At 37.9% G+C, this 27308-nt stretch overlaps 1 protein-coding gene across 11 annotated transcripts in view; it reads right to left on the bottom strand.

Moving 5' to 3' along the window:
* TSPOAP1 (TSPO associated protein 1) overlaps window positions 1-27308 on the bottom strand; it is a 341002-nt gene that overhangs the window by 231499 nt on the left and 82195 nt on the right. Inside the window, exon 1 of one of the 11 annotated variants that reach the window (XM_075196603.1) lies at window positions 11729-12148. The exons of the other annotated variants lie outside the window; for them this stretch is intronic. Coding sequence (XP_075052704.1) covers window positions 11729-12133 — 405 coding nt within the window. The 5' untranslated portion in view covers window positions 12134-12148. Of the gene's footprint in view, window positions 1-11728; window positions 12149-27308 lie in introns of those variants that run through there. 11 annotated transcript variants of the gene reach the window in all.

Consider the following 27308-nt stretch of genomic DNA (forward strand, 5'->3'; position numbering starts at 1 on the left):
AAACATATAAATGGCAATTAAATTATGAAAAGTTCAGTTTAAATGTGAATTTATTGCGGGCTGTAACATCATCCTATATATGCAGGGCCGGATTAAGGGAAGGGAGGCCCCCGGGCTAATGGTACTGTGAGGGCCCCCCCATGAGGACCCCCAACCATGAGGCCCCCTCCTGAGCTTACCTCCTTCCGTTGTCCCACTCCTTGTAACACTTATACGGCACACAGTAATCTTACTGTGGAGATCTCATGAGAGTGAGACTATGACTCATAGTCTCACTCTCACGAGATCTCCTCAGTAAAGAGACTACTGCCCACTGCGTAAGTCCTACAATGACAGCAGGCAACTAACAGCTTAACATTTGCTGTTAGCTGCCTGCCATTGTATTTGAACAAGTGATAGTCGGAGCCAGGGGTGGGGACACCCCCAACCCGATGAATGCCGGCGGGCCCCTCAGCTGCCCGAGGCCCCTGGACTGTAGCCCCTTTAGCCCTATTGTTAATCCGGCTCTGTATATATGTGATGTCTGACGGTACCTTGGAAACATTCTTTACTCAATGTATTAATAATTGCATTACTATAATAGAATGCCGTGCAACACATATTTAATGTAAAAAGTAAAGTCACAGACAATAAAACCCGTGAACACACTCTCGGGAAACACCGGAATTCAGGATCACAAAAAGGTAAGATAATAAAAAAAAAAAATATATATATATATATCAAAATATCAAAATATGTACTGCAACAGAAGTTCACTAGCAATATCTCCAAGAAAGAAATGTTTTGTAATGTGAAAAATGGGTAGGGAGTCAAAAAGGCTGTAATTTTAAGTACTAGGCCATCATTCTATAGAAGATAGTGTTGCAGGCAACCAAAATTGCTTAGGAGGTGTATCTTAGAAAATGGGGAATCTGATAAAAACTAAATCAACAGTTAAGGCAAGCATAACTATGTCACAGTATTTCAAACATTTATATAATATTTTTAAACATTATTCACTTTCAAAATAATTGATGCAAAAATAGCACATGGTATATATTTATTTAATTACAAACACATTATGGAAGCAAAACAATTTATTATTGTCTTTGAAAAAATAATTCTAGAATTAACAAAAATAGTTGAACACCAGAGGAATGCATTCATTCTCTAAAACAATGCAACATTTATATATACTTCTATGTAAACAACACCTCACAATGAGTATAAACAACCAAAAGCTTATATGTAAAGTGCATCAAAGACAACATTATTTTTATCTGATAAAAAATTTTTTTTTACACACACTAAAGCTAGGTACACACTACAGACTTTTGCACCAACTTTTTATGCCGATCGATTTTACATTTGATTGATGGTCCGATCGTTCGGTCCATGGACTGCATACACTCTAGCCTTGTTTTAGATGATAAAGGGAATTGCGGCCGTCCCGGTAGCGATTTTTTACATCCATGTTGTCGTTAGCAATTATTTTAATTTCGTACACACTGAAGCAACATTTGCGGGGCATGTAACGATATACCAAAGACATTAGCATAAAGGGGAAAAGCTTTCACTATAGTCAACACCCAAAACCGCATAAAAAGAGAAGACAAAACTGTCTCTGCATTCATTCATGTTATAGGTAAAAATCTCCATACACAAGGTTATTATACACAAATGGGCATCACCCACAATGCTCTATTCTCTGCAGGCATCATCACTGATTGGTCCACTGCAGAAACGAACGCCCATGTCAGAGTGTATAAAATTACAAAGAAGTCTGTCTGGCGCCGAGAAACATGAGAAGATGGCGGGTGAGGAGAAGGTCTCAGTGGGGGTTGCCGCTATGGAGACGGAGACAGAGTCAGAGATGGTGCTGGAAGGCCCAAAAAATTATGAAAAAGTTAAGGTGGGGGATGGAGATGCTCAAGAAGAGGAAGAATTAAAATTTACTGCAGTTAAAAGAGCAAAGCCAATGATCCAAAGAGAGGTGGAGATGATGCTAATAGTACTGGACCAATATGACTACGACTGTCAAAAGCTAAAGTACAGAAAAGTTAATAATAGAAATGAACTGATGATGCAAAAACTACTGCGATTACTGAAGGGAAAACATGGAAAGAAAAGAAATTAATTCAAGTCCATAAGAGGTGGTTAAAAATAAAGAGGAAAGGAGACTGGTGCGAATTCGTAGAAACATTAAAAAAAAGTGAGTAGCATGTGTAGTGTACCTGTTTAAAGGACTTTATGTATTTCATTCTAGTTTCACATGAAGCAATGCAAATGCCTGATATGTAACAGATTTATTTATTTTTTTGTCAGAACGAAGAATTAACGGTGAAAAGGCCTGTTTACATAACACAGATACCACTAATGTAACACCTATATCAAACAAGAAAAAATTGATGTTGAATACCAAGATATGAAATAAGTTATACACAAAGGTATTTAAATGAACATGTGTAGACAGCTAAATGCTTTGGGCACATACCTGTACTGTTATAATAACCAAAATGGTGCCTGTTTTCCAGAATCTATGGAGGTTAAGCCCGCTATTGTTGCGATTGTGCCAGAGGGACCACAACAAACTGATCTCGAACAGTGTGCAAGGTGAGCAAATGAGTTTGGTGTTGGAGTAAGACTTTTGTTAACTTTATTACAGATATAGAATTCTAATGCTAAACATTTATTATTTCCTTGTTTCGTAGATACCATCATCATATCCGATGAAAGTTCTAAGGGAGAAAAACACGTTCTAAAGCTCAAGGATTATTTTAAAGAAATCAAAGGGAATATAAGCAACATCAAGAAAAAAATTAAGAACCTTGAGAATAATTTTGTTGAAATGTGTATGCTGTTTGGAACTGTTCTGCCACAAAGCACTTGTAATATTCTACAATAAAAATGTTTTTACTTTTTCCTGCAGTAAAACTGTTGCATTAAACACTGTGTGGTTTATTCTGGTTATATTACGAATGTTAATAAAGGTTAATATGACTTTATAAGTTTAATAGTTTATAAAGGTATAAGTTTATAAAGGGTAAATATGAATAGGTTCTCAATATAGATGCAAAGGGTTACATAACACACATGCTTTACAAAAGTGTAATGGTGTGAAATCAGACAGGTGCAATACACATGTATACAAAACACAAGTCAGTGATGTGCAGATAATGCACCACGTGGGACAGTTACAGGCATCAGAAATTTTCATACACACGTCCCCAACAGAACCCCAGGTTGAGGAAGTATCGGAGGATTGTCGTGGATGGGTCGGAAATTTATACACACTACATAATGAAAAGGAGATTGAAATGAAAATATTGAACAGTACGACCAACCAAATGAGGCGACAATCTTCCATTTGGGCAAACTTTCGACCATCGTGTCACTACACAAACTGACCCGACTTTCGAACGAGCAGTTGCATGGCGACTGGTTGAGTTGAGTATTAGACGAAAACCCTGTAGTGTGTACCCAGGTTACAGCAGTTAATCAGATAAGTAAAGAATGACTGTACGTTAACATAATATACCTGTTGCTTGCACACAATGAAGGCAGTTATTCTGAAGGGTTATTTAAAAACTAGCCTATCAATTTACAAGGAACTAAAGACATCACAGAGGCATGCTGATGCAAGCTACTAATAGATCTGGATAGTGCAAGCCTCAACATATTATGGAATTATTTAAATGTGCAGCATATATAGGGCTCCTTTTTTCAAAAAGGAATGTTTGAATATTTAACACTCCTGTACAGCAACAATGTGACAGCCAGTATTTCAGAAATAGTGAATTTGAAGTAGGTGCTTCCCCTACTTAACAATATTTGAAACTGAAATGATTCAGTATATTTTTTTCTTGCTTGTTTGAAATTATCAAGTCAGAACTTTTGCAACTTTTCACGTCAGTCATGTACCAAACGTGTGTGAGACTTCACCACAGGAACCTTAGGTAGATAGAGTAACTAAAAATTCTAAAGAATATCATTTTTCCAATGAGTCAATTCTGATAGATGAATTGAACTACTGCCTTAGGACATTCACTAAGTTTCATAATCCACATAGGAAGGTGTTCTTAACTGTAAGGATAGCCTGACTATGAAATCCAGTTTAATGAAATGGCAACAGCCTGCTTTGTTGAGAATTCCAAAGTGGACTTTATGGAGGTTGTAGAATTGGTTGCAAAATAGAGTAAAAGAGTGCAACTGAGCCTATATGCAAAGTTGTACACCTCTTGAGATGCGTCCGCCTCAGCAACATATGCACCTGGTTTATGACAAGTCAATATAATTTTTAGCATCTGCCCTATAGAAGGTTCGAAAGATATGCCTCTTAACTGGTGTACATGCATGTTCCTGCAGGTCTGCATGAGCCACAATTTGGCTTAGAATGCCTGTTCCCTCCCCCATCCCACCTCTCCAGGTGCAGGCAGGCGTAAGTGCCAGACAAGCGCAAGTTTGCAAAGGGCACTTTCTGGGCATGCGCAGAGTGATAGCTACGCAAACTTGCGCACATCCTATTCTACATCAGCCCCTAAGTCTTTAAAACAAATAATTATATCCAGTGATAATTGTTAGAATACATTATTTAATGCCATTAAATTCAGAAAGGATTTTTCGCAATGTGAAAATAGATTGACAGCTACCAGGAGTTTCATTTTATTTGTATCTGATGATCTGTATCACACACTAGTCAAGCTGCAAAGGTAGAACCAGCATTTAATGTACAAACCTCAGTCCATAAACCTCTGAATCATGAAACTTGAGATAGACACTTTAAACTTTTTCTGGCCTATCTTCAGCAATGAGTCTTTCGATAATTATTACTGGCACCTGGCATAAAGTAAGTTGTAGTTATACGGTTTTTATTAAAATGAGAGAAGCTACACAATTTAAAGCTACTAGCATTGCTGAAGTGACAAGTGTGGCTGGAGCCTTAGAGACTGCTGTTAAGAGTCGTAATGTAATATTTTAGTGCCTGGGGCAAGAAACAAAAATGCCACCAGCTAGCCCTCAATGTTAACCTAAATGAACCTAAAATATTCATAAACTGCACCCGTCTTCAGCGTTGCGCCCCGGGCGGTCGCCCCTATCGCTCAGCTCTAGTTACGGCCCTCCTGTTGTACACTATATAAATTTGGTGTGATATCAGATGGACTGATTGTGTGTGTACAAAACACCACCAACTGCTTTCAGCATACTTTATCATTTGTGGGTCACCAACCTTCTGTTTAAAGCTATGCATCATATAATTTTGGATACATTTATTTGGGGCAGTGCAACAGCAGCAACTAAATGATCCTAATCACACTTGTCCCAAAAGAGCCCTAATTATAGCATTTAGGCTTTGGCCATTCAAGCAAAAACTAGAGGACAATTGTACTGTAGAAATTAGGTCACATTTTATAAGATTGATTGTATGTACATATTCTGTTGAGACAATTGTTTTAACAGATACGCTGTGGTGATTAGCGCCAATTTATATCTTTGTGTCTAATTATATATATATATATATATATATATATATATATATATATATATATACATACATATATACATATATATATATATACACACACACACACACACACATATACACACAAGATATATCTCTATATATATATATCTCTATATATATATATATATATATATATATATATATATATATATATATATATATATATTTCTCGTGTGTATATATATATATATATATATATATATATATATATATATATATATATATATATATATATATATATATATATACACATACATACATATACACATATATACACTCATGTGTGTCTCACTCTTATGCCACCATTCAGGTTACAGTTTGCAGAAACTTGAGTGCTGGTGTACCAAGCAGGTCCTAGCAGTGTTGGTCAGCATTCCAGATTAATAATGGTCGTCACTGATCAAAAGCCAAAGAAGTTTTTTACTGTGCACACAGAAAATGTGTCCAATTGCATTAGTGTGTGCAACAAGTTATTGACCAGAATGTACGTGCTTCTTTTGCAATCATAAAGTTTCACCATTTCTTGCTTAATCCCATTTCTGAGATATAACCTGTCCACCTCAATAGCCGAGCAAGAGGTTTGTCACTAACTTAGAACCGAGACATATTTTTTCCATGTATTGCAATTATACAAAATGCCTTACGGAAGTTGAAAGTACAGACATAATATTTAGGATTTCCCAATGCTACAATTTTAAAATCTCCTAAACCATAAAGAGAAGGGACACATACAGATGAGAAATGCATGGAGAGTATTTTATCTTTAGTATGTACTATAGGTAAACTGGAAAGCATGGTGACCATAGAAAAAAATGTTTGCTTCAATAAAGGATTTACAAGCAACTGGCACGTGGCCAATTTTGATCTAACCATACCGCTTCTAGAGTGGATGCAAACTTTAGTGTGAATGTGATGTTCATGTTTCAAATCCCAAAAACGATTGTCTTTTAAAGTGATATGCATTTAAACAGTGTATATACTGGTAGACTAACCACTGCATTGGTAACTCCAAACATTCTAAACTGTTGAATGAATCCAGCTGCTTTGCAGAATACTTTCACTAATATAAACTGCAACTTGCATTTATCATTATACCATTGTTTTATTGGCAGAACCCTATCGTCAGGGCACATGTGCTGTATATAATAAATATATATATTAACAAGGGGAGGCATTTAGCTGGCAATATGCAGAGAAAGCATGGAAGTAGAGTGAAACATTTGTGCAGTAATGCACCTAGATTGATGATAAAGACTTCTGTACGACAAACAATACTTTCAATTTGGTTAACTCACATGGCTTGAAAGCACCTTCCTCTCAGCAAACAGACAGGGTATGTTTGTTAGTGCAAACAGAACCACTGATGGAAGTCACCTCTTAAAGGGAAGGTGGGTGTGTCATCTGCACATCAAGATAAGGCTGGGGGAGGAGTATCATGTATAAAAGCTTGCTTGTGTCATTTGTTCACGGAGACCAACACTGAGGAAGCTGGCTGGTCTTGAGAGAGCTGCTCTATGTCTATCTAGCGTTTAGGGTCTCCAGAGTTGCTGTGAAATCTGTAGTGTCAAAACATTTACCATTCTGACAATAAAACTACATAAAAAGGAAGAAGTTGTTCACGTGTGCTTCAGCAGTAGCGGGCTCTTGCCACAATTTATACATAATGTCAGCGACATTGGTGGTAGATGTTAAACCACAAGACTTAACTTTAAGACTTAACCAATTTGTTTGTTTTATTTCAGAACTTGTTGTAACAGATTATATATACATATATATGTACAGTTGCTCACAGTTGACACTGATACTTGACAAGCTTAGATTGTGGACAATTTCAGAAAACAAGTTGCTATTATATATTTCATGCCTCCGCTCACTTTACAAAAAAGAACAAGGATAGACGAAATATTGGATGACATGGTGCACAGGAACAGTCCCAATTGCTCTAGTAGATGATAGTGTCCTATCATCTAAATGCAAAATATTCCATTAAAATATAACTTTTATTAATCGAAATATTAAAATGTTTGATTAAAAGCAGCACAATATATGTGTAACCAGTGAACAAGTATTGTACTTTTATAATATACAGGGTGATTCAAAAAGTCGCAGTACACCCTTTTATTTTTTTTTATTTTTTTTCTTAAGATACCAACGATAGAAAAGTGTACAGGTGATAAATTGTTGATAAGATACGCTCTATGTTAGAGTGTATCTCACTGTTTACAAATGATCTCAAGAGGAACAGTGAAAGAAGGTTATATGCAGCAGCACTGGCAGTTTCAAATTTCCAGTACCAAAGCTATTGCTACTGCATAATGGAAACCTACAATGACAACAGAAACATGATGCAGAAGGTTATTATGTATCCACTCCTTCACTGTTAAAGGACGTCCACTGAACACTAATATTTTTTAAACATGCACATCATATGTATTCATTTCACACTCCTACAAACATGACTGATCGCCATAATATACATTTAACTACCATACCTCATTTTGCACGGTACACTAATATACAAGCATGCTTTACAGTTAATTTCCACAGCACTCTTTCTAAGCAAACAACTCTGCTTCAACAAAATATACAACATATAAAACCAGTAGGATGTCCCCATTAATCAATTAGTTGCACTAAAGGCTGGATTTACTAAACTGCGGGTTTGAAAAAGTGGAGATGTTGCCTATAGCAACCAATTAGATTCTAGCTATCATGTTGTAGCATATACTAAATAAGTGACAGCTAGAATCTGATTGGTTGCTATAGGCAACATCTCCACTTTTTCAAACCCACCGTTTAGTAAATCTAGCCCTAAATGTATAAAATATATTGATATTTAAAAAATTAAATCACTAAATGGTAGCATATTTAGACTATAACTTGTTGGACATGATAAATAGGGTGCTAATAAAAAACATTAGAAATAGAAACTAAAGATTATTCTCAAATTCCTTTCACAATCATTTTTAAAATTCCATTCATAACGCCATGTTCGTTAATAATGTATAACATTAACAATGTCTTAATAATGTCGAACATTACTGATTGTAATTGTGAATCGGAGGACACAGGTGCACATCCAATAGTAAGAATCAGCATGAAACAGGACACCCACCAATAACTTGTCTAGTGTAAACCCTGGTAACTGGGGACCCTAAGTGACAGATGCACCTATTCCAACAAACTTTCTTAGAAACTATAAAGCACTAAAAAAACCTCAAAGAATCTAGAATTCAACATTTTCTAGGATCGCAAGGTACTTTTTGATTTCCTGAACACTTTCAACAAGATCAAAGACCATACCATTCCAATATCCTGCCAATATACAACAAAGAGGCATCATAGAGGTAGCCCATCTCCAAGACAAATAGTGGATCCAGCGTATATCTCTGAAATCTATGTTCAACAAGCCCATGACATGATATTATTCATTAGTCCACTGTACTTCTCAAGTTAAAGTGGGGTCCCCACATACGCACATAAAATAACTATGTACTGCATAGGGCCAATACATAAGGAAGTGGTAGTACTCACCCCTCTGCTCCCTGCGATTTAGTGATAAGCAGCTGTCTTTTCACAGTCCCAGCAACTGTGCATGAATTCTGTTACTAAATTGGCTCCCTGCCCTGTTTGTATATGGATCTGACATCTTACCCTCTCTAAATGTGGCTTGGACTGTATTATACAAGGTAATATTTTTTTTAATGTGGAGCGCCTTCAAAGCACTTACTTAGAGGAAACTAAAGTCCAATAACGCTCAAAAAGGCTTATATCACTGTTGTGTAATCCTGTAAAATCTCAGGGAAGCACTTCCTAGTGTGTCAGCTTAGAGCTTAGACACTGGCTTGAGGCTCAAGATAAATGCTCCTCTAGAACAAATCATACAAAGTTAATTTTCTATGCTAGAGTAGACAAATCTGGGAACTAAATGGTTAATTTAGTGAAACTTTAAAATCCACTCCCTCCATGATACAAATAATGCATTTTATGGCACAGTGCAGTATTACACAATCTGCATAAGTGTATGTATAATAATATATCCTACAATTTAATGCAAATAAATCTACAAACTAGCACTATAGCTTATACAAGAGTTTTGAACAAATCAGGGAGAGATGGCCTCTCATCAGATTTATAATGCATTCTTAACCTTTTCTACCTGGTACCTCGATCATGACACATTGATCTGTTCTAATTACTACTTTCATGTTACTGTGCTATTTATGTACATATATACACACCTGTTACGATTCTCCCACCAATAGCAGTTAGAACACTGCCACAAATTACAAACATGTAGGGCCTAAGCCATTAAGCAGAGCAAAGCATAAAAAAGGAATAACTTTGCACCTGGGCAAAACTATGTTGCTTTGCAGGGGGAGGTACATTTAAAATGGGGGGACAGATTTATAGTTGGAATAGGACATGTCCTAGATCAACTTAAAATTTCAGTGTAAAAATAAAGGTATCGAGTATTTGTGTGCTACATGCAAAAAACAGTATTTAACTTATATGCAAAATAATTTGCACCCCTTGCATTGTAACATGGTTTGTCCAGAATCAAATGTACTCCTATTTTTTGCTTTGCACTCCTTAATGTCTCAGGCCCTCAATTACTTAACTTGTATTCCAAAATCGTTTTGAAAGAACGGGAACACGGTGAAGCACATTTAAATAATAAATAAATGTCTTTGATTGGATTATTATCCATTTTAACACCATATTCTATTTAAAAGGGAATGATGTAAACCATGTCCAGGAAATAAGTAGCAGTAGGTATAATTTTTAAATCTGCACCAAAGAACAAATCACCAGCCAGGCTTACCTGAAGTACCCCCCCCCTGCCTCTTGTTTCCCACCTGAACGTTTCTTCAATATGGCTTTCCAACACACACTGGAATGCTGTGGCACCTATTCACTCAAGTGCTGCTTTCAGTATACACTCCCAATGGCACCTTGTGACTCCACCCTCAGAACTTGCACAGTACAGGTGTAGTGATTGGTAAGGGAGGGTTGGGATCAAAAAGGAAGTGAAGTGAGGGGAGGGGAGGGGTGGGGTGGGGTGGGGAGGGGAGGGGTGGGGTGGGGGTGGGGGCGGGGGCGGGGGTGGCGGACATTAAGAGATAGACTGGATTGCAGATTTTATTTAAATCATTCATTTGAATCCCAAAACAATTAGAAACAGTGTTTACTATGATTAAAATATTATATTTTGTTCACTATTTTAACCACCATTAATTTTCAGCATGCTTAAGCTATTAGAATGCCCTTGTTTGTTTCTCAACAAAAAGCATAACCCAGCCCAGTTTACAGTAATTCATGTTTTCAAGTAGGTAATTACTAATAAATAATGTATCACCAACCCCACCAATGAAAATACAAAGAAAACTGGTCAGAAGTTTGAATTTGGCATGTTAAAATATACTTCAAATCATTAAAGAATTCTTTCGAGAAACGACTGCTTCAGCTTTAAATGTTAGGCCAATACCACTAACTGAATGGGAAATCAAGCTTAATGGCAAACTCAAAAACATAGATTTTTGTAAAACATTCTGCAATAAAACAGCTACCTACATATGTACAATTCACATCATGACAATTAAAGTGAATGTTGCTGTAGTATAGAAAGCTAGTAAATGACTGCAATGATTGTACTGGAGCTTTAAATAATGTAAGTTAATACTGCTAATAACAATACCAAAATTTCTTAATTGAAAATCCATAAATATGATGACCATTTAACAATCATAATATAGACAAAGCTAGCATATATTGTAAACAAAAAAAAATATAGCTAAAGAAAAAAAGAAAGAGTGCTGCAGGAAACACAGGTAGAATGTACACATACAATTATGTCTGAGTATAGACAGATAGATACACACAGTGTATGTGGGATAAAACAGGAATATGTGTTGGCTAATACAAAGATTCATGTGTAGATGGGTTAACAAAAAAATCCACACAATGCAGACATACACAACAGACATTAGAAAAGCCTGTGTAATCTTAGAAACATCCTTTTGGGAATAAGGACGCGACAGTCTAGTCTGCACTTAAGACAGCACATACAAGGTTGTTCTACAGCAATTAACTTTGAGCTATCCATGGTTGAGACACAAAATTAACTGGCACATACCTTATATCAGACAGAAACTCTAGATTTCTTATTTAGTGTACTAAGTAATGGAAGAGACACATTTTAAACATAATAAAAGTCCTGCTACTTACCATACAAAATGTGTCATACTTTTCTTCAGTCTCATTCACAGTGTGTACTGGTTTTAACAAGGAATCAATTCTACTAGGCCTAATCCCATTTTCCAGAGGACAGACTGGCATTTCCTGTTTATTTGTTGGCACGGAAACACATTTAATACCCTTAAGCTTAGTCCTAGACAATTTGGTAACTGAAACATCCAGGCTCACAGAATCAGCAGCCAGATTTCCTATCTGCTTGTCAACCAAGACAACATCCTTTTGGGCATCAATTGGGATGACTATAATCTCCACTTGAGGATCTTTATTAGGAAGCATTGCTGTTTTTAACTCCACATCAGAATGCTCCACATCCATTAATTGCTCTATCTGAGAAGCTCCGTTTTGCACAAGCACCTCAGGATTCTCTTCACCCATCAGGGATTCTGATGGTACCTCACAAGATGAGCACATCATAAGTGGAACCACGCGGTTAGACAATTCCTTAGCATCAGTGGCGTCACACTCCTGACTTTGGACAGCACCAGCCAATAATGGACTGTGCATGAATCTGCACCTTGCTACTGCTTTTAAAACCCATGCCTCTTCTGAGCTCTCACTGGCTCTCTGCATGATGTTGTGCTGACCATCAGTACTCATACAGAGCATCATGCAGTTGCAATTTCATTGACAAATATCCATATAGCAAGATATAGAAAATACAGATTAAGAATATCATTACGTCAACATTTCTTGAATGATGAGAGTCCAGATTTTGGTGCAGCATGTAAGCGTTGCATATTCATGAGCTAAATCATTGCTTGTATGTCACGCTTCGCTCGGGAAGAAAATATAAAAATGCAGGGCTCCCCTGCAGAACATACCTCATACATAGCCAGTCCACATTCTTACAAGGAAAGGAAAATAGCCAAGATGTTAAATGTAAGGTTTAAGCTCCAGATTCATGGTCTTCATTTTATGAGCATTCCCTGTTTGATTTAGCTCATCTGTAGGCTCTAGTGATGGTAACAAACAATCTGTATTAGGCAGAGAGAGCTCTGCTTAAAGTTAACTGCATTCTACCTCTGCTCGATTTTGAAGTCATCAATATTAATAGAGGAGTTAAACCTACCAGATTTGTATAGCAAGCACTAGGCAACCAATGAAGAGAGAGACAGATGGTTGCCACGGAAACTGTGCTGGAATGGAGTGTTTGCTGCCTAATGATGAAAGGTTAGGGTGCTGCTGCAGACATGTCTTAAATGAACCCGAACAAGCTTTGTCCCTAGACAACAGTAAACAATGTCTTATGCAAAAAAATCTTCTGTGTAAAACCCACATACAGTTCAGTAAGAGATTCACAAAAAAAAACACAATACAACCAAGCACAGCATGTTCTTCATATCTATTCAGTAGACAGCCAAGCAGCGGGCAGTTTCAAGAGGGAAACATTTAATGTTAAAGAATGTTTCAAGAAGGAAACATTACATGTTAACCAGAGGTAAAGCAACAGACTTTACTCACGCAGATATTATGGGTGTATATCTGCAGAGTCTGATATCTTTCACATGCCTTCTACATTTATGCAGAGAACAAAGCCACATTATATAATTAAAACACTTGCTGCATATAGCAAAATAAGTCTTCATGTCAAATAACACAAACTATAAATATGGACACAACGCAAAATTGCAAAGCTATATATGTATTAATACATTGTGTATACATATAGCTACATACATGCATATGTGAGTATATACACATATCTATCTATAATAGAATATATATAATATATATATATATATATATATATATACACATACATTATACATATATATATATATATATATATATATATATATATATATATATATATATATTCGCACACAGTACAAACCGCTTTACAGTGCACATACCTTATGTTTCACTCCTCCCTCTTCTTTCACAATGTATGCTCTTGCAGGATCCTTCTGTAAAAACGCTGGATACAGCGATCTTACCAAAGACTGAAGTTCCGATCAGCATGCCGATACATGCATCCACATTATAGACTTTTCAAGCGATTTTTACACTTTATAACATCCGGGCTGTGATTTTTGTCGGTCATAACAATCGTCTCAGAAGATTGTGACTTCGTACACACTGTACAGACGTATGGCCTTCCAACTACAATATGCTAATTTAAATAAAAAGGCTCAACCTCAGTGCACATAACATCCACAAACAAAGATTCAGGAAAAGGAAATACATCATCACCATTCATTCTATTGTGCAGTTTTGTGTATAGTGTACATTCGCAAACTTCGTTTGGAACTGCACAATTACCACAATGTATTTTAACATAGTAGCTACAATAAACCAACAAAAAGCTTGTGGTTTGTTGCTTGTCACTATGGCAAGAACACTGCAAACACAGACCTGAAGGGAAAGAAGAAAAAAAATCGGACTTGTTGGACCAAGGAGTGGTATAGGGGAGAGACTCCTTTTCACATATGCCCCTGCCACAGGAGATACGGGACAACAACCCAGATGACTTCAAGAATTTCCTACGGATGATTGATTCCACATTCCAGGAGCTGCTCCCATTTAAGGAGACCCATATCTGCACTATTTGAATGATCATTTAGCGTCCGATATTGTTAGTTTTTTGTTTATTATCTGCACACCCTACGATATTTGGCCACAGCAAGGTCACTGGCTGATCTCAAGTACAGCACAGCCATTTAACCGCAAGCTCTGTGTTTGATCATACCCAAGACCTGTGAGGCTATCATACAAGTTCTGCATGGACAATACATGAAGGTTGGTGAAAGAAATAGTCTGATTTCAAACAAACTTTTTTTTATTAAAATAGAAACATATTTACATTTTAAAAAACACCACAAACAAAATATATATTTTACAAGTAGTAAGCACTTCCACTGTATGCTGGCAAACAGTGGAAGTGCTAGTTGGTGCCCTATAGGCTGCAGGGGTATGGGCCACATTTTCCAATGTGTAGCTGGAAAGATGGCAAAGTGAAACGAATACTTACATGAATTGAGGGAAAACATGTGAGGGAAAACATGTGCTACTTAGGGCCTAAAGGCAGGTGAGGTAGGCAGGAGTGGTAAGGGACCCATCTCTGCATACCAGAGATGGGTTGAAGGTGGAAAGCAAAACAAATATTTACATGAATTGAGGGCAAACACATACTTCCACTCTATGCCAGCATACAGTGAAAGTGCTGCTTTGGGCCTAAAGGCAGGAGGGGGTACGAGACCCTTCTCTGGTGCTGAAGAGAAAGCAAAACAAATATTTTAACAAAAATAGGGCACACACACAAAAAAAAAAACTTTTTAAAAAACTTTAGTATAAAAAAAACATGAATTGTCACAGCTGTTCATAATGGAAATGTTCACTGGTTTCCAATAATGACGGACTTATTTTGCCCTACATCACACTTGTGCTTCCCATAGTTGTTGAAGTCCTGTAGGCAGGTTTCTTGCCTGTACTTGCTTGGTTTCCCATCACAGGATGTGGCCTGTGTGAAGTGGTAGTAGAAAGAATGTATGCAATTGGACCAGCCGGAAATGTCCATGCTCTTGTGTGTGGGTGGATTGTGTCAATATAGTGTCTTGTGACAGATCCCCCCCTCTATGCCCTATACATCATATTTACCAAACGTTCCATCTCCATTTGCATTTTGACAGGCAGATTTTTCTTTTTTTTTTCCGAGTGTTACTCCAAGCATGTCACATTTGTCTGGTTCCTTTGACATTAACTGGGTCGCAAACTCTTATTTTCTTAGTAAGGGTGTTGCTTTGTTCATGGTCACGTGCTCTTTTTTATCCCCCTTCTGCCAGTTTAATCCCCTTGTGAATAGGTGGCTTTAAACAGTATCTTGTGTGGGTCCGTCTGCGGTTAGCTGTGTGGATAGGTCTATGATTTCCTGGCTGTCTTTTGTCAGCTGCGTGACATACGGCATTGTCCCACATTACTCTGCCACATCGCAGAATCCGGCTTCAGATAAGACAGCAGACTGTATAATAAAAACAGAATGTAAACTAGTTAGTATGATAATACATGCATGTATTGATTTAACATTACAACAATCTTTCTCATAGTTTCATGCGACTGTTGAGAAATAGCAACTTATTACGCAAAAGTTTGAAACACTTGAATTTCAAAAAATTGTGGCGGCGCCATTGATGGCAAACGTGAGAATTATGCCTCCTCAAAAGTGGATCCTATTGCTAGAAATACAAAGGATTTGTAAGCATTATCCTGATGGCCATAGCGGATGCCAACTATGAATTTCTATTGGTAAAAATGGAAGTGTCAGATGGTGAGCCATTGGAGCAGACTCTGTTCGATGACAAGCTTAAAAGCAATTCACTGAATTTGCATCATGCACGAAACACAATTTGGACTCAATCTTGTTTATGTGGGTGATCAAGTCATTGCGCTGAACAATATAATAAAACCTTATCCCAAAAAAGTCTTACACCAGAAAGGAGAATCTTTACTTATCGATTGCCAAGAGATATGGAAAATGTTTTTGCTATATTGAGTAACAGATTTAGGATTTTCCATTCCACCATGGATTGTTGTGTTCTACACAACTTTCTAAGGCATAAAAGCCCCAATGTGTGCAGCGCACCTAGTATTATGGAGAATACTATAGAAGTTGAGGAAGTGTTAATACTCACTTTTTTATGTTTATTTGGATTCTTTTCAACTTTCTTTGCTCATTGTTCTTTAGATCAGACCACTGTTTTTGTAGCTTTTTTTTTTTTTTACCAAGTTTTTCACGTAGTAGATTTAAGAGAGTCTGTATAATTAGTTCCTTTTGGTGACCGACTTTTCGGTATTCTTATTTTGACAGTTGTAGTTTTTCTGGTCCACCACTCTCACCATCATCTCCATCTCCCTTGGAATCATTGGCTTGGCTCTTTTAACCTCCAATTGCATCGCTGCTTCTTCTCCAATCCTCCATCTCTTTCTTTCACTGGTTCATCCGCCATCTTATCACAGATCGACTATGATTTTATAGAAGCAGGCACAGATGTCAAAGTTTTACTAAACATACTAATAATTTTTGTTACCGTTAATTACTAACCCCGTTTGTTAACTAGCTTTACAAAGTCTGATGAGAGTTCAGAAGGAGAGAGGGAGGGCACAAGCACCTATTTCTGTAACTTCTGGTGATGGAAAAGGTGTGGCCGAGAAGATGGAAAAGCTGAAGGAATATTTTAAAGAATTGAGGTCTAACAAATGATGTGAAGATAAAGTTCCACAAACTGGAGAAAAATTACCTGGACTTGTTCACATGTATGAAAGAGATATGTTTGGAGCCTATAGCCCAGTGGTTCCCAAATTGTTGCAGTTCGCGGCACCCTTATAGTCTCCATAATTTTTTAAAGGCACCCTTCCAAAATAATTACCGAGCAGTCCCGTCTTATAAGCAGTTGGGTCAAAAAAACGCAATAAGTATTTAGGTCAGGACAGAAATAGTTGTATGCAAAAATAATACACATAAATCCAAGGGAAAAGAATATTTTTATATTTTTTTTTTTCAAATATATTTCTGTCAAAGAATAATTTACATCTCCCCACACTCTGCTGGGTGCCGACCGCCGTGCGGATTGGTAAGTTTTTTGTTGTTTTTTTTTTTTCTTCTCTTCCTGGCCGCAGCACCCCTGTGAGCAGCGGTGCACACTTTGGGAAAAGCTGCTATAGCCAGATTAAAAGTTAAAATAATAATAATTACTACAGAGGTTTAAAATATTTTATTTAGTATATTAAAGATGTTCTGCAATGGAAAGTATTTTTTTTTTTACATCCAGTTTAATAAAGCAAAAAGGGCTTTTTGCATTTTCATAAATCAGCCCCTTTGTTCAGTACTGTAATAGAACATTAGTATATAATCTATTGCTATAATATTATACATAACCCATTATAATCAATCAGGTACGAAAAAAAAAGTGCGATAGGAAGAACTAACATATAAAGTAAAATGCAATATAAAATGGTTTGTATTTTGCTGCATTATTTGTTTTCATTATTTAAGATTTATCATTAAAAATAAGTATCACTGGTTTAACAAACACTAAAAGAGTCTCTTTTTATATTGCTAAATATATATATTGCACCAAAAACCACCCTTTAAAGGATGGACCACTGCTTACGGGCCAGTGCTGTGTGCTTGCCCCCCGGACTAAAGTCTGTCAGCCAGCCCCTCTAGAGTTGGAGCTGGCTGTGACTCCTCTAGAGTCGTATCCAGCTCCTCCTCCTCTGGATTTGGGGCTGGCAGCTCCTCTTCCTCTTGAACCTGGTCCGGCTTCTCCTCTCTCTCCTTTGCAGACTTGGTCAGCTTCTCCTCCTCCTCTCGAGTTGGCTCCACCTCCGCTTCTGGAGTCAGAGAGGACTTCTCCTCCTCTGGAGTCGAGCCTGTCACCTCCACCTCTAGAGTCAGGATTATTTGGTCATGTGTGTTTTTTTATTTTAAACAATATTAGATACTAAAGAGATACTAAACAAAACATGATGCATTTGTGTTTTAGACTCTGGCTTATTATTTCATTTTGTAATAAAAACATGAAGTTCTTTGTGCCCATTTTGAAAACATTGTGACTCTGCATCTATCTCAACGAGAAAACTGCATATAGATGTTTAACTACACTAACAAATAAATTTCAACACTGCATTCTTGTAGGCACCCATCTATACAAGTAATTTTTCTTTTACGCCATGTTAAGTGCAGAACCGTCTCATCTTCTGTTTTCTTGTCCACTCCCATCTTGTCTGCCTTTGAGAACTGGTATTATGGCTCATATATTTTTGTACTGTACTTTACCTTGCCATCTTACAATATTTAAAAATATAAAACACATGGCCCATTTATATCCCCTGGCGCAAGATGTTTTTAAAAACATACACATTAAAATACCCTTACGATTGAGGACATAACTAGCCAAAGATGACCATAGCTAGAGCTTTATTAAGGCTCTGGGAGACTGGGGCACATAAAGACAGATGCCCCCTATGGTCTAAAATGGCTATCAGTTTAGACAAATACAAAGACAATACTGTGTGCACTACTATTGGGTACATGCAGTTTTCCCTTCATGAGCAGAGCAGTGTGAAACAGGACATACCTACATAGATTCTTCTTTCTGCCTCTCTTGAACCCAGCACACATGGGACGGCACACAAGTCAGACGGTGCTCGACCCATGTTATATGTATCAGCTTGGGAGATAAATGGAGGTGACCACACAGAAGAGAAGGCAGGCACAGAAATAGGGAAACGGAGGGAGGAACGGATCATACAGTCCGCAACTGCATTAAGAAAGGTGGTTAGTCCTAGAGGAAGATCACCCGTGTCAATAAGGTTCTGCTGGTGGTAAAATATACAGAAAAACATGCCAACATATATTTTTCCAGCTTTAATAAAGTCATTGTTAAACAGATAAATGTCTGACTAAATTTTTAAATAGGCATACATATTGAATGAAATAAACCATAGGGTATGAGATACATTACTAACCTCATATATGAGGGATTTTACAAAAAATGTTAATGTGCTGGGGGCCATTAAAACTTTGGAGGGTGGAGTCATCTATGCCTAGTCAATTACGTAGCAAATCACAGCTTACCGTTCTTTGTAGGCAGCATTCATATGGGCTTGATTTATTCACATTGGTCACTCTTGCATTGCTACATGTTCTACTATGGTCTCAGCAGGAAGAGGTCATTGTTATAAACTGTTAAGTACACCAATATTGGACACATTTCCTTCAATGTAAATTTATGTTGTACAACTGAAACACGGTTGGTATTCTTCCCTGGGTGAAGGTTTATCTCCTGGTTTCTACAACAAAAACTCTCCTTGCTCCTCTATAGGCACCCCATTTATCATGGCAATGTTCTAAAAAATAGCACACAGAGAAATGAGGCCCTTGCAGCTGCTGCTTGACATTGAGCACTATTGCTTAGTCTACTGTCTACGAGCACTCCCAAATTCTTTTCCATTATAGATCCCCCCAAATTAATCCCATTTAATTTATAGATTGCGTACTTGTTTTTGATCCCTAAATGCATTATCTTACATTTATCTACGTTAAACCTTATATTCCATTTGGCCGCCCAAACCTCCAGTTTATTTAAGTCCCTCTGTAGAGAAGCTACATCGTGCTCTGAATTCTTCTTACAAAAACTCCAGAAAGTATCTGATAGAAGACTCACTTGCTGTTTATTCAAAATACATCAATTGTTAAATGTCATCCAGACTGTTTATTGCACCTTAGATGCTGACGGTTTCTTTCGCAACCCATTTAAAAAAAATAAATAATAAAAAAGGTAACCATGGGGGGCATATGCATGTGTTTGCAAACCCCATCTCTCTAGGGAATCCAGACCCGTGCTGACCAGCCTGGGTCAATATGGCAGAGGGACCCCACGCTGCAGGTTCCCTTGCTATAGTGCTACTCGGCTGGCACTGCCTGGGGGACCCCACTCTTTTTGTCACTCAGGTTAATGCGTTTTGGGTTAATGTTTGTGTGTTTTGTTTGCTTGCTTTTCTTTTAATATTCACTATTTTGTGCCAGTCAGCAGCCTACCACTGACATTGCCCTTTAAATGTCTACATTACTACTGTCGACAGTCACAATGACAGCATTTGAATCATGTCAACAGAATGGAATCTGTTGACAGTTATTCACCATCGCCATATCGTACCCAACCCGTATTACTCTGCAAACCATGGCTCCTGATCAAATTTGAAACCCATAACTGTGATTTAACTACAATCTTGTTGAGAGAATATACTGCTTCCAGCCTGTTGTCTATATATGTGAATAAAATATTTCCACTTATTTTGCTGTTGCCATTTGTTGATAACTCCCACATGCTCACAATCTTCTCAAAAATCATTTAGTCCAAAGCCCATTCTCCCATGTGCAGCTTGGTGAAATTTCCCCTAATAAGGTTTATTCCGGCTATGTGGGCTGCTAATAGATCTGAACTCTGCCAACAGTTGTCAGAAAGTTAATAGCAGCTTGACTATGTATTCCTTACAAAACCAATGAGTTGCCAGATGACCGCACTGTGAGGTACACCCAGTCTTGTATGCATCCGTCGTAATTATTATTAGCAGTAAATACTCTTTTAGGGGTTAGGTGTGTTAGGGATATTAGGGTTAGGAGTTATGGTCAACCCTAATCCTAACCCCTAAAATACTATTTACATTACATAAATGACAGGCGGGTCCGCCCATCATCATCATCATTTATTTATATAGCGCCAACATATTCCGTAGCGCTTTACAATTGGGGACAAACGTAATAAACTAATAAACAAACTGGGTAAAACAGACAAAGAGGTGAGAAGGCCCTGCTCGCAAGCTTACAATCTATGGGACAATGGGAGATTGACACATGAGGTTAAGTATACATTTTGCATCTTGGCCCAGCCAGACTGCAAAGGTAGGGTGACTCATAAGCTAAATGATCCTGTCACACAACAATGTTATTCCGGGGGTAGTTGTCTTGTGTGAAATTGTGTAACAGGCTAAAGGTAGTGAGGTTAAGATGGTGGTTGAGGAATATTATAAGCTTGTCTGAATAGGTAGGTTTTCAGAGAACGCTTGAAAGTTTGTAGAACAGAGGAGAGTCTTATTGTGCGAGGGAGAGAGTTCCATAGAGTGGGTGCAGCCCGAAAAAAGTCCTGTAACCGGGAATGGGAGGATGTAATGAGGGTGGATGAGAGACGCAGATCTTTTGCAGAACGGAGTTGCCGAGTTGGGAGATATTTTGAGACAAGAGAGGAGATGTATGTTGGTGCAGCTTTGTTGATGGCCTTGTAGGTTAGTAAAAGTATTTTATATTGGATTCGGTAGAAGACAGGCAGCCAGTGTAGAGACATACAGAGTGATTCAACAGAGGAATAGCTATTTGCAAGGAAAATCAGTCTTGCCGAAGCATGTAAAATAGATTTTAGGGGTTTGAGTCTGTTTTTGGGAAGACCAGTAAGGAGGGAATTGCAATAGTCAATGCGGGAGATGATTAGTGCATGAATTAAGGTTTTAGCAGTGTCTTGTGTAAGATATGTGCGGATTCTGGAAATGTTCTTTAGATGTATGTAACATGATTTAGATATAGAGTCAATGTGGGGAACAAAGGATAGGCGTGAATCAAGGATTACACCTAGGCAGCGAGCTTGTGGGGTGGGATTTATGGTCATGTTATCAACAGAGATAGAAATGTCAGGTATGCTCTTGTTGGCGGGTGGGAATATTATTAACTCTGTTTTAGAAAGATTAAGTTTGAGTTGACGAGAGGCCATCCAAGATGAAATGGCAGAAAGACAGTCAGTTACACGGGACAACACAGATGTCGAGATATCAGGAGAGGATAGATAGATTTGGGTATCATCCGCATAGAGATGATACTGAAAGCCAAAGGAACTTATTAGATTTCCAAGAGAAGCGGTATAGATAGAGAACAGCAGAGGACCTAGCACCGAGCCTTGTGGTACTCCAACTGATAGGGGAAGCGGAGCAGAGGTGGCTCCAGAGAAATTAACAGTGAAAGAGCGATTAGAGAGGTAAGATGAGAACCAGGATAGAACTGTGTCTTGAAGACCTAGGGATTGCAGTGTTTGTATGAGAAGAGAGTGGTCAACGGTGTCAAATGCAGCCGAGAGATCAAGGAGAATTAGGAGAGAGTAATGGCGTTCAGTCTTAGCAGTGATCAGATCATTAACAACCTTGGTCAGCGCAGTCTCTGTGGAGTGTTGAGAACGAAAGCCAGACTGAAGAGGATCCAACAGGTTGTTTGCGGAAAGAAAGCGTGTGAGGCGAGTGTAGGCAAGTCTCTCTAGAAGCTTGGAGGGGCAAGGGAGCTGAGAGATGGGACGGTAATTTGAGAGAGAGTTTGGGTCGGAGTTTTGTTTTTTTTAGAATAGGAGTAATCACTGCATGCTTGTATAGTGATGGAAAGATGCCAGTAGAGAGTGAGAGATTACAGATTTGAGTTAGAGGTGAAATGAGCACAGAAGACAGGGATCTACCAATTTGCGAGGGAATAGGATCAAGAGGACAGGAGGTAGAGTAGGAAGATAAGAAGAGCGTAGAAATTTCCTCTTCATTTGTGGGGTCCATCGCAGCTTTCAGCGAAGTCGCGTTTTCTCATGACCTCATTTTCTCTAGCCGGCAAGACAGGGAGATGTGATGTGAAGTAATCTGCATTCCGATAAGTAAATTTTTTTCACACGTCTGTGTACTATTCATTCGGAATCCTCATGTCATTCTGTTCTGTGTCGGGGTAGTTAGTACCGTTAATAGGTACTACACCCTCACAATATACTGTTGGTGTAAAAGTCTGGTAAGGGGAAAATCGATAAGAAGGGAAATGTAATAGTCAATGTGGGAGATGAGTGCACAAATTAAAGTTTTGCAGTATCTTGTGTAAAATATGTACACATTCTGGAAATGATTCTTAAATGTACATAATAGGATTTGGATACAGACTGGATTTGTGGAACAAACCGCAGTCAAAGATAACACCTAGGTAGCTAGCTTGAGGTGTCGGATTTTTTCATTTTTCCCAAAAGTATAGAGATTTCGGCAACTACTGTTTACTTGTGGAAATAATTTTACCTCAGTTCTTGAAAGATTGAGGTTGATTTGGTGAGAGGATATCCAAAATGAAATAGCAGAGACACATTCAGTAACGCAGGCCAACGCAGATGGCTAGAGATCCCGAGATGATCGATTTGGATATCAATCACATAGAGATTATACTAAAATCCAAAGGAGCCTTTTAGTTTTTCAAGAGACGCAGTAAACATAGAGAATAGTAGAGGGCCTAGCACCAAGCCTTGTGGCACTCCAACTGATAGAGAAAGCTTGGATGGGCATGATAGTTGAGAGATGGGAAGTCAATCTGTCAGTGTGTTTCGGTTACAATTCTTTTTTTTAAAGAAAAAGAGTAATAACTGCGTGCTTGAATAATGATGGAAAGATACCACAACTGACTGACTTGTGAGAGGGTAAGTGGACAGGTAGTAGAGTAGGAGAAAAGGGGAGAATTAAAAGGTATTAAAGAGACGGTTGGGGTTACAAGACTAACCAGAGATGAGAGAAATATGTTTGGCTGTGTGGAACTTTTTAGTAAGAGTGTAAGATATAGATGCAGTATAGATGAGGAAGTCATGAGAAGAGCAAGATTCACGCAAATGACGTTCTACTCTGCACAAAAGATTTTTTAGGGCAGCACATTTCTTTAGTGTGCCACGTCTGAGTTCGTGGTCAACACAGAGAGGAAGGAGTAGCTGCAGCCACTTGACCAAGGGCTCCAGGCTCTGTAGCAAAACCATAAAAGGTTTAAACGTGCTGCTGATAGCCCAACGGTGGAATAGACTTGCATCGTTACTTTAGTTAAGAAACACCTAGCATCTGAAAAGGATCCCGGGACCTTATCCAGAGAAGCATATTTTTGTACATGCTGTATAACCGAGAATATGTGGTGTATTTTTTATTATATATATATATATATATATATATATATATATATATATATATATATATATTATACACACACACACACACACACACACATATACACACACATAGTATATTGCATCAGGAGCTGTTTCTTGTTTTCCAAGTTATTTAATGAGCACTATCTTACGATAAGAAAATACCATATCCTGGGGACTAGAACTGGGGTTATGGAGACAAAGTTACAAATTGGTGAAGAATGTGTATCAGTTATTCTGAAAACATGTGAATTGACCTTGGATTTGCTCAGAGAAGTACAAATATATAGAATTATAGTAAAGTAACAAATGACAGTTTAAATTGCGATGATAGCAGAGCGAGAGAGCGCGAGAGGGAGAGCAAGAGAGTGTGCGCAAGAGCATCACAGATTATATATTTCCAGTTAAACTAATATAATTCAGGCAATATATCTGAGAGAGAAACATCAAAGAAAAAATAAAATTTAACAGTGAATGTGATTTATCCCAGGTGGTTATTTTAAAAACATTTTCACTTACAATAATCTAACTTACTATTAAAAAGTGTGGTGAGGCTTTAAGACATCAGCAGAGCCATTATTGGCGTTGATAAAAATTTCTGTTATTGACTTAGATAAAACAAATTAAAAAGGCGTCTCTACCCTAATAACCATACCATTACTTTGTATGCAATTAGAAGGTGCTGTAAATAAGAGATGCAAGCTTCACTCAAGTGAATTTTAATAATCAAACATTTTAAAAGTTATACATTTATAATCACACAATATTTACAGTATATTACATCACCATACAATTTCAGATACTTCTCATAAGTAGAAAGGCACAGAATCCGGGTATGCATGAACAGTGTCCCTAGCAATGGTTAAATAGCAATAGCTACCATCCTCACGCCTATGAGAACACATGTATAGGGGTAAGGAAGTAGGTTTGTGCTATAGATGTGTAAAAATCACCAGGTATAAAGAAATCAATATAAAAACGTATTTAAACCATTACGATTACATAATCATAAAACAAAATGGCATGTCATAGAAAAACACTAATATCATAACAGTCATTGGGGTTGATTCAATTAAGTGTGATTTGTCTTCGGAACAGTCCACGAAGACACATGGTGAAGATGGAATACATCCTCTCATTTTTCCTTGTACGACATAGAAGTGTTAGGAAAAACAAGCTAAGATTCCTTACCATAAAAGCCAGCAATGTGTGCAGCCGGACATCATTGTGATGGCCAGCAGCACATCGCAGGCAACTGAATCTACCCTATTAAGTCCTTCTGGGATTATTGTATGCAACGTAATTAAAAAAGGTCCTTATTACGGAGCAGATTAAAAGGACTACTCACTCTGCGCCCCAAATGGCCATCTTCAATTCCCTGGCATTTAAAAGGTTTTGTATCTGATTGATGTAACAGAGTAAAATGTCCATACACTTCATCAGCAGTATACACACATGAATTGTTTGATTTAGGATAAATGGAACACAGTAAAATGAAAAAAATATGAATCTACCTTCTTTAAAGTTTCGCTCCAGTCAAAAATTTAAATTTAGTTTTGGGTGGAGCTTCATGTGTTATCTATAGCTTACCTGGGGTCTGGCTGTTCAGCGATGGCTGCCGCAGTCTGGGAATTCTCTCCTTGCTCTACTGGGAGAGTCATTGGATCTGGTGAAAAGCTGGACCAGATATATTCTATGATAATGTATAATTTAAATAATGTAACCCAAAACTGAATATTTTGTTTTGGTTGGAATTAAGGTTTAACAAGGGGACTTCCAGGGCAGCATTATTGAGGCGTTTGCAGATAAATGTGGCTACACCTCTTGATTATGCCAACAAGGTGTTAAGTATCTATCCTTGAGATTTAGGTCAGCCTTGTGTTTAAGAATAAAAAGAAAAAAGAACCAAGTCAAAGATATGTGCAATAGGTCATAAATGTTTAAAAAAAAAAGAAAAAAAAAAAGAAAGAAATGGGAGCACATGTAAGAGCTTGATGACACAGGCACATCATTAATATATATGTACTTAGATCACTCATCATAAAAACGGCAGCAACTGGGCGAGAAGGCAACTAGATTAGTACAGTGCCTATAGAAAATTCTCACAGCCTGTCAAAAACATTAATCTTTTGTCACCATACGCCAGGGAAATTGAAATAAATCAAATTTTCTCCACCTGTATTTACAGATTATAATCCTCATCATCAAAGTGAAAACAACATTTACAAAAATTCTTAATTCATATAATTTAATTACTTATGGATAAGTAACCATTATACACTTGCTCAGATACAACCAATGAACCTCTAGATCACACAAAAGGCTAACTGGTCACCATCTGACATCAATTGTAGTGATTTTGAGGTCTTCAGAACAAAACAGACTGTTCCTTGAGAATTACACTACTAGTAGTGCCTAGTAAGGCAAAGAATATATCAAGGTTGAAAAGGTGCTTTCAAAAGGGCTTCAAGATAGAGATTTGGAAAGGCACAAATTAGGAGAAGAAGAAGGATAAAAACAGGATTTATACTTACGATAAATGTCTTTCTCTGAGTCCATCTGGGGGACACTGCTTAACCATGGGGTTGAGTAGGGAGGGGAGGAGTCTGGCACCTAAAGAGTTAACTTTTTTCAGCTGACAGCATATATCCCCCCCACCAATTCCCCACATACCTCAGTTTGATTACCAAAGCCCTAGAACGAGAGGCCAATCAACCAAGATACACCACTCAACAGAGGGGGGAGTGGAGAGAAAATAAAAACAATGAAAAAGGGGGGGACCGCAGTGTCCCCCAGATGGACTCAGAGAAAGAGATCGTAAGTATAAATCCTGTTTTCTCTTTCATCCATCTGGGGGACACTGCTTAACCATGGGGACTTACCAAAGCAATCCCTCTGAAGGGTGGGACCGCTCTGATTTCCCTGCACGTAGAACACTACGGCCAAAGGAGGCGTCCCCAGACGCAAATACATTAATTTGGTAGAATTTCGTAAAGGTATGGACCGAGGACCAGATGGCTGCCCTGCACAGCTGGTCCACCGTGGCTCCATTCCGTGCCGCCCCTTCGGCACAGGGAGATTAATACAATATA

Source organism: Mixophyes fleayi, chromosome 2, assembly GCF_038048845.1.
Source record: "Mixophyes fleayi isolate aMixFle1 chromosome 2, aMixFle1.hap1, whole genome shotgun sequence".
NCBI lineage: Eukaryota > Metazoa > Chordata > Amphibia > Anura > Limnodynastidae > Mixophyes > Mixophyes fleayi.